Source organism: Uranotaenia lowii, chromosome 3, assembly GCF_029784155.1.
Source record: "Uranotaenia lowii strain MFRU-FL chromosome 3, ASM2978415v1, whole genome shotgun sequence".
NCBI lineage: Eukaryota > Metazoa > Arthropoda > Insecta > Diptera > Culicidae > Uranotaenia > Uranotaenia lowii.
Genome location: NC_073693.1, coordinates 140,484,666 through 140,493,697, shown reverse-complemented (window position 1 = coordinate 140,493,697; position 9,032 = coordinate 140,484,666). Strand labels below are relative to the sequence as shown.

The 9,032-nt window shown below is 46.2% G+C and overlaps 1 protein-coding gene across 1 annotated transcript; it reads right to left on the bottom strand.

Moving 5' to 3' along the window:
- Window positions 1–231: 231 nt before the first annotated feature.
- Window positions 232–5,307, bottom strand: LOC129752662 (uncharacterized). Its single transcript, XM_055748431.1, has one exon. It carries the CDS (start codon window positions 5,305–5,307, stop codon window positions 232–234), a length of 5,076 nt encoding a protein of 1,691 aa, XP_055604406.1.
- Between the last annotated feature and the right edge of the window lie 3,725 nt (window positions 5,308–9,032).

Genomic DNA, 9,032 nt, shown 5'->3' with positions numbered 1-9,032 from the left:
GATGATCGCTATTATTCCGCTCTCTTATCAGTTCCGTTGTTATCATTCTTCGCTTTACCAGTCGTCGCGGCTATCGGTTGATATCTCACGGATGTGAGATGTGGTATGGGAACCTCGGGGTGATATGTCCACTTCGCTCTCCAACATCCTCACCCACCCAGAAATGCAGTTTCTGAAAATAGAAAAAAGGAGAACCTCTTCGGGCGGGATGGGGATGGATTCCGGGATGGACTATGGTTGAATCTGCTTTGGCTCCTCCGATGGTGTTGGGTGACCCGTTTCCTCAAATTTCGGTAATATGCAGACTCTCTCGATCGGCCGTGTCAATAATCCATTCGCAGTCCTGATGGTCACGACTCGTATTACACCGTCCTCACCTGGGTGTACCTTAACGATTCGTCCCATCTTCCAGTGAATCGGTTGTTTGTTGTCATCGCAAATGATGACAAGCTCATCAATAGCTATCGGTGTGGATGGTCGCCAACGTTTCACTCGGGCCTGAAGCTGGCACAAGTACTCGCGTTTCCATCGGATCCAGAATTGTTTTCGTTGCTGCTGAATTTGCTGCCAAAAGTTGAGCCGATTTAAAGGAATTTCGTCGTAATCTGGTTCGGGTGGTGCTCTCAAGGAAGACCCGACCAAGAAGTGCCCCGGAGTGAGAGCTTCCAGATCATTCGGGTCGTCAGAAAGTGGTGTGATGGGTCTCGAGTTCAGACATGCTTCAATCTGAACGAGAAGTGTTTGCATGTCCTCGATCGACTTTGGTGTGTCTCCGATGACCCGCAGCATATGATGTTTGGCCGATCTAACCGCGGCCTCCCAAAGGCCGCCAAAATGTGGACCACCAGGTGGGTTGAAGTGCCAATTGATTCCTTCCGAATCACAAAACTTGGTTATGTGATCCCGGTGTTGTTGTGATTTCAGCTGCTGTAGAAATTCTCGCATCTTGTTTCGTGCCCCGACGAAGTTAGTTCCGTTATCGGAAAAAAGATCCGAGCACAAAGATCGTCGTCCGATGAACCTCCTCAGTGCCTGCAAAAAACGGTCGGTGGACAAATCCGACACCAACTCCATGTGGACCGCCTTAGTGCAAAGGCAAATGAAAATAGCTACATAAGCCTTAGTAGCTGTTCTCCGAGGACCTGGTCGGATGTAAATAGGGCCAAAATAGTCGACCCCAGTTTTCGAAAATGGACGAGAAATGGTAACCCTAGATGCCGGAAGATCGCCCATGAATTGCTGAACCGGTTTCGGTTTGGCTCGGAAGCATTTGTGGCATTGGTGTACGATCTGCTTGACGATGTTTCTCCCTCCCAAAGGCCAGAACCGAAGACGAATGTTGCTGAGCATCAGCTGAGGCCCCGCATGAAGCAGCCAGAGATGATATTGCTCGAGGATCATTCTGGTGAGCCGATGTCGCGCTGGTAGCACGATGGGGTGCATTGATTCTTCTGCTTCTTCCGATTTGCTGAGTCGTCCACCAATCCGAATAAGGCCACTCTTGGAAACGAACGGATGAAACCAACGCAGCTTGGAGCTCCTAAGAACAGTTCCATCCTTGGTGAGTGATTTGAGCTCTTCAGCAAATGTTTCTTGCTGAACACTTCGAATAATTCGGATTTCTGCTTCTTTCAGCTCTCCCAAAGTGAGTGGTCCGCGCACCGTCTGCTGGGTAGATTTTCTCAAAATATTAATTAGGCGAAGCCATATAGCTGTGCTTCGTAGGAGTTCGTTGTAGGATGAAAACTTGGCAATAAAAAACTCGTTAAATTCCCCCTTCTGGGCGCATGCAGCTGCATGGGCAGTACGGCGCCTTTCCTCATCTCCTTCCTCGCCCCTCACATCCATTGATTTTGGCCAATTTTCAGCTTCCTTTTCCAACCATGGTGGACCATTCCACCATAAACGATTATGCATGAGCTCAGCCGGTGTGATTCCTCGCGAGATAAGGTCCGCTGGGTTGTCCGATCCTGGAACGTGACGCCATTCACATCCCTCCGTTAAATTCTGTATTTTGGCCAACCTGTTGGCCACGTAGGTTGACCATGTGCTTGGTGTTGCTTGAAGCCAGCGCCAAACGCATGTTGAGTCAGTCCAGAAGAAAGTAGATGCGTTTAAATTGAGAGCATGTTTCACCTTTTCGAATAGTTCAGCAGCATGGAGAGCGCCAGCCAATTCCAGCCGAGGAATTGATTGACACCGCAAAGGGGAGACTCTAGATTTGGAGGTAAGTATTCTGGTGAGAGTCTGTCCTTCATCGTTCGTACTCCGGAGGTACAAGCAGGTTCCGTAAGCCTTTTGAGAAGCGTCGGAGAAGCAGTGAATTTCCACATTCACCGCGTTAGGAATTATGATGCATCGATTGATCCGCAGTTGATTGAGGAGAGGAAGTTGTGAATGAAACCCTTTCCATTCCTCACCCACCGTCGATGGTAGGGGCTCGTCCCAGCCCAAGCATTCGTCTTGATTGTTTTTTAGAGTCCATAATAGTTGCATAAAAATTTTAGCCTTGACGATTGTTGCTCCTATCAGACCAAGAGGGTCGAAGAGGGTAGCGATAATTGATAACACGCGCCTTTTGGTAAGTATGTCGATCGATTCAATAGTAGGAATTTCGAAGCGGAAACGGAGCTCATCAGTAATGGGCAACCAAGTTAATCCCAGTGTGTTGACCGATGGATCCGGATCAAGAATGATGCCCCTTTCAATTCGAATTGCCAAATCATCATCCGAAAGTCCAACCAGCGCTTCTAAGCAGTTCGAGGCGTGCTTGCGTAACCGAAATCCGCCACAGGCTGTGAGATCCACCAGTTGCTTCCTGAGTATCGTTGCCTCCTCCACCGTGTCCGCCCCGCTGATTACATCGTCCATATATGTGTCCTCTCTGAGAGCCTTAGCTGCCAATGGGTAAGTATGCTGCTCATCTTCCGCTAGCTGCTGAAGGGTACGCGTGGCCAGGAATGGTGCTGGTTTCGTGCCATATGTTACGGTGTTTAGCTCGTAGGTAGAAACTTCTTCTAGTGGCGATTCTCTCCAAAGAATTGACTGAAGAGGTTTGTCCTCCGAGAGTATATTTATCTGACGGAACATTTTCTCAATGTCCGAAACCAACATGAACTGTCTGGTACGCGAACGTAGAATGATGGAGCGTAAATCCTGCTGTACGACCGGCCCAACAAGAAGGGTGTCGTTAAGAGAGATACCGGAAGCCGTCTTACAGGAAGCGTCGAACACTACTCTCAGTTTGGTCGTGGTGCTGGATGATTTGATCACCGGATGGTGAGGTAGGTAACATCTTTTGACTGCAGCCTGGGGTTCAACCTTCTTCATGTGGCCCATTTCCTCGTACTCGCGCATGAACATGGCGTACTGCTTGCGTAGTTCCTCGTCGCGTGCCAATCGACGTTCGGTTGCGTAGAGGCGCCTCAGAGCGATTTCTCTTGATTCACCTAGGGTTTTCAGTTTTGATTCATCCTTGGGTAAGCCGACACAGTAGCGACCGCCTGGTTCTCGTACGATGGTTTTGCAGAACATTTCCTCGCAACGTGATTCTTCAGGTGAGTAGTTGTTGGTAAATTCAATTTCTTCGCTGGACCAAAAGCGAGAAATCAAAGCGTCTAAGTTCTCAGTAGTCGACACGTTGCAGTTGATGCGTAGAGGCTGACTTGGATTTGAATTACCACCGCTGATTACCCATCCGAAGACCGACTCGTTTAGTGATGGTAAGTTGTCGCCTAATGATAGTTTTCGACTCGTTGAGAAGAAATCGAAAAATGCCTCTATTCCAAGGACCACATCGACGCTAGACGAGAAACAAAATGTAGGGTCTGCCAGCTGTATGCCTTCTGGGAAATTCCATCCTTGTGTGTTGACGTTGGCCGTGGGAAGATTGACGGTAACCTTGGGTAGAACTAGGAAGCTCATGGTGCGTTTGAAATCGGTTGTTCGGGATCGAACGATAGCGTTGACCTTCTGCCTTACTCTCGTGCCTGTTTGCCCTATTCCCAGAATAGAGATCTCCACCTTTTGTCGCGGAACCTGAAGCAGTTGATTCATTCGTTCGGAGAGGAAGTTGCTCTCAGAACCAGAGTCTAAGAGTGCGCGTGCCGGAAATTGATTGCCCTCGTCGTCTTGGAGTAGGATTACCGCCGTAGCCAATAGAACCTGTGATGAAAACCGTTGCGATGCAGTGTTTGCCGTAGAATCAGAAGCCGCCAAGTTGGCTGTCTGATTTTGGGTAAAGTGTAATCCTTCCGCTTCCTCTCGCCTCCTTGGTTGTTCCCGTGACGTCTGCCTTGCCTCACCGTCGGATTTAAAACAGACCATCGAATGATGCCGAGCCTTGCAATAACGACATGAGAATTTGGATTGACAATCCTTCACCTGATGACCTGACCGGAAACAGTTCCTGCATATCGCGTGTGAGCGAATCAAAGCTTCCCTATCTGCTACCTTAAGCCTTTGGAAAGTCGAGCACGTGTAAAGTGGATGATGTTCTTTGCATGCAACACATTGCTTCCCCGAGAATTGGACGGCGTTTTGACTAATTCTTGGCAGCAATCTTGGTCGCGATGGATTGTTGACCAGCTGAGGTCCCCTTGGCTCAGCTTGTTTGGTGGGTAGTGCCTCTAGCACCCTGATGCGACGTTGAAGGAATTCCAATAACTCCTTAATTGTGTCCTGTTCGTTTGATGACGATTGCTCCTCCCAACCACGCCTCGTGACTGGATCGAGTCGCGAAGTAAGTAGATTAACAAGCAGAAGATCTTTGTACTCGGTCGGTTGAACGATTTGGTCCAAAGTTTGGATTATGCGTTCAAAGGATTCGAAAAGCGAATGTAGTTCCGAAGCGTTTTCCTTATTGAGGGTTGGCAGATTGAAAAGCGATAAAACCTGGCGTTTCTTCAGATGTTTGTTGTTGTTGTATCTGCGCAATAGTGTATCCCAAGCGATTTGATAATTGGCTCTGGTGATTTGAAGAGAGTCAATTAAATTTTTGGGTTCCCCTTGGAGGCAGCCTTTGAGGTAGTGGAACTTTTCCACTTCGGGAAGGTCCGTTTTCCAATGGATGAGTGACGTGAAAAGGTCTCGAAAGCTGAGCCACTCATCGATATCCCTGTTAAAAGTTTGGAGTTTGATTTGCGGTAGGCGCACATGGTCTAGCGAATGATGAGCAACCGTTTCGTTTGCACGAGCAGATTGGTCATGACCAGATAGTTCCTGCTTCATCTTCATCTTCTCCATGAGAAAAGATTTGGCGTGGTAGAATTTATCGCTGAATTCGAGCCTTTTCGTTTTCGTACGCATCGTCTTGCGCGCAGTACTCCTCGTGAGAAATTATAGAAATTATAGTCTCATTAAAACTCTCCCACAAACCATCAAGTTTTTCGAGACGAACTTCGATTGAGCTGGCCGAACAATCCTCGTTAAACTTCTCCACAAATCTCCATATATCGTTAAAATTGCATCGAATAACATTATATTTAGTAGTGAGCACCTCGAGAGGAACTGGGGCAACCTTCTTCGATGCAGCAGGCATTGTTGTTCGCTGTGTCGACGATTTTACTCGCTGATTAATTGGCACGACGTTCGGTTCCGCTCGTAGAAATTTCGGGAAATGGTGAAAGGAATGATGTAGTCTCCAGAATATTCAACTTCGGCTGACATATACTGTGCAGCTTACCTACGAAACTATTAACGGCGCAAAACAACGTACTGTCTCAAAAAATCAGCGTGGATCGTCCTTAGCAATCGTCGACTCAAACTCAGGCAGAATGTGTGGCGAGGGTTGTAGGAAGGGGGGATGACCATGTAGTACCAAACTAATAAAGCTTCGACTGGGCATATACTGCAAAGCTTACCTAGAAGACTATTTATTGCGACCAACTTCCAGAAAGCAATGAAGACTTCAGCCAGAAAGAGTTGCCTCAGCAGGCAACACAGGGATGCGGTGTGTAGTGATTCGAAGAGGTTTTAATTTTAATTTAATTTTGTGTATATTCTGCAAGCTTCGGTGACATATACTAAGTGTAGTGATTAATTTATCACTCACCTGAGAAACCTTTAATGGCGCCTCCTCTTCGTCTCAGCACATCAGCGGATTTCCTCAAAAATAGTGCACCCTAGTGCAGTCAGTCTTCGAAGAACAGTGGTGGGCACCGTCACTCGTTTTTCGGATAGTTGATCGTTGATGATGATTGTGCTCCAGTAGCACGAAAGGCAGGATGAGATGTCGAAATAGGGAGTTAGAATCGTTCTTGTTGGCTTCGACTGGACATATACTGAACTTGTGTAATAATTTAATTACCTTACAAAACAGGTGAATCCGCAGGTTCAGTATCCAGATCGAAAATCCAAAACCAGATTCCAACCGACCGATGAAGAATTGTTCCAATTCTCGATGATGATGAAGCACCCAATCAGCAGTGTGATGGCTTCACAATAGCACCTTCAGTTGCGATGGCGCCAACGCGTGGATGATGCGACGCCAACTCGGAGTTGCTATGGCGACGAAAATTGTTTACAATAGCGCCGCTCAAGTAGAATGGCGCCCAGACGGAGATGATGCGACGCCAAATCAGCAGTGCGATGGCGTCGAGAGTGATGAACAATACCGCCGTGCAGCAGGTGCAATGGCGATAGGGTATTGTAACCGTTGATGAAAAGCGCCCTGTGCGCTTTTGAATTTACCGGGACGTAGGATGGATCTGGTGGCGATTCCGGATGTTCCTGAGCCGTGTCAGGTCCTCATCCGGCTCGAAGGACCAAAATGTTGGGTACCTGAATCCTTGGGATGGTTCGATAGCTCAGGTTCGGGGGCAGGCACCAACATCGACCGAGTGGAGATTTTGAGCAGTGGGTTTGTGCACTGTACAGCACTTAGAATCAGCCACAGAATGTTCGGAGTTGGTTTTTAAAATAAGTCACACCGATTTATAAACTTAACACACGTTTAATGACTTAATTTATTACAAAACTACTATCTAAACATTCAACATAGATCCTAAACTACATCCGATATTGGAGATGGCCCAATCGCAACTAGTTGATCATCTCCTCTGTTGACTACCAGCATCCCGATGGCCTGGCTGTTGATCGACGTAGATGACGTCATAGGTCGTCGGGTCCAGTTGAGATGATCGCTATTATTCCGCTCTCTTATCAGTTCCGTTGTTATCATTCTTCGCTTTATCAGTCGTCGCGGCTATCGGTTGATATCTCACGGATGTGAGATGTGGTATGGGAACCTCGGGGTGATATGTCCACTTCGCTCTCCAACAGCTACTACTTTAGATATTTTCATAGAATTGGGGACACAGTTTTGTACAATTGAGCTGTTAACAACATGAACCATGCCGTTAAGTAGTTGAGAAGAACAAGATTTTAACATACGTGATGGGATTCCGTCGTATCCTGATGAGTTTGAGTTTTTCATTGCGTACAACGTCTTTCGTAGCTCGTCGATAGTAACTGGTCGGATAGCAAAAATACAGTTTGTTTGCAGATCGATGGGTGGAACAGCTGTATACGGTATGCTGTTCGCTAAATCCTCACAAGCAGAAACAAAAAAATTATTGATATCATCCAGTAGTTGTTGTTTGTCGGAATGTGTACTAAGAGCAGAAGTCAACTGTTGAGTTTGTTTATTTTTTGTTCCTAGTATCTCCTTTATCACGTTCCACGTTTTGGTGAGATCATTCCCAGCTTGTGAGAATTTACCAGCAAAATAAGCTTTCTTTTTTGTTCTTTTCATTTTGGTGACTCGGTTGGACCAAGACACATACATGTCCCGGAGAAAATCGTCGGTAGGGTTACGACGACGTTTGGAGTACCAGTAGTTTTTGCAGCGAATGCAATCGATCATCTCACTATCGATCCACGGTTTTGAGTTTCTGGTTTTGCTTCGGGTGAATTTCACTTTTTTAGAGGAACGCTCCACACCAACTTTGAGCTGCGAGAGAAAACAGTTGTAGATGGACTCAGCATCCAGGTAGGAACTTGTGTCGATTGGGTTGTTGGAGAGGTATTCTCGCAGATGAACTTCGTTGACTCTCGTATAGAACTCACCGGTCACTCTTGGTCGAGTAATAATTTGGTCAACCTCGATAAAAAGTGCATCGTGGTCAAACAGATTGTATTGCAGCTGCTGAATGGTGAAAACAAGGTCAGTTCTATTCGAGAGGACGTGGTCTAAACAGGCTTCGTATCGGGTAGGTTGTTGGTTGCAGAAATAGAATCCATTGGAGTGTACAGCATTCTTGTATCTGTCTACGTTGGTGTTTGATGTGCGCATGTCAAAATTGAAATCGCCAACCATAATAACGGTTTTGGAGTGACATTTCGTGAAGAAAGTTTCCAATAGCTGTAGGAAACTATCTATTCGAAGTGATAAAGTTTCTGGTGGACGATATATGCTGACGAGTGTTGTTTTTTCGGGATCATTGATTTCCACTGCGACAATGCGGTTGTGCTCATCACATGCCGAATATAGAAGAGTGCTGGAGAAATCTTTATGGACAAAAAGCGCAGAACCACCGCCTCTGCGGTTTGACCTTGAGGCAAAATAGCAGTTGTAGTTGTGTAGTGTTGAGTCGGTTTCCATACCTTTTTTTGTCCATGTTTCGGAGATAAGCAGAATGTCAATTTTAGATTTTGTTTCATCCAAAAGGAACTCAAGCTCGGTAAGTTTTTCATTAAGGCTTCTAGCGTTGAAGTAGAATGCCTTCAAACTTTTGTTGTTTTTAAACTTTAAATTAGCTATTGAAGAGATTGATCTGGTACTTGGTGTAAATGGCAGATGGAAGTTAGGATCATTGAGCGAATTCATTTAGTGCTACTGCGGATGATATTTCGTGTACTTTGCCCTTCTCTATTTTCCTAACTAGAAGTCTGCCTTCTTTAAACCAAGCAAATTTTATTTTGCCTTTGTGTTTCAGATCTCTTGCTAGTTTGAACAAGTACCGATTGCGCTTAGTTAACACCTCGTTGATGTAGATGTTAGTATTTTGCGAGTTTTCGGTTGCCATGTTCAA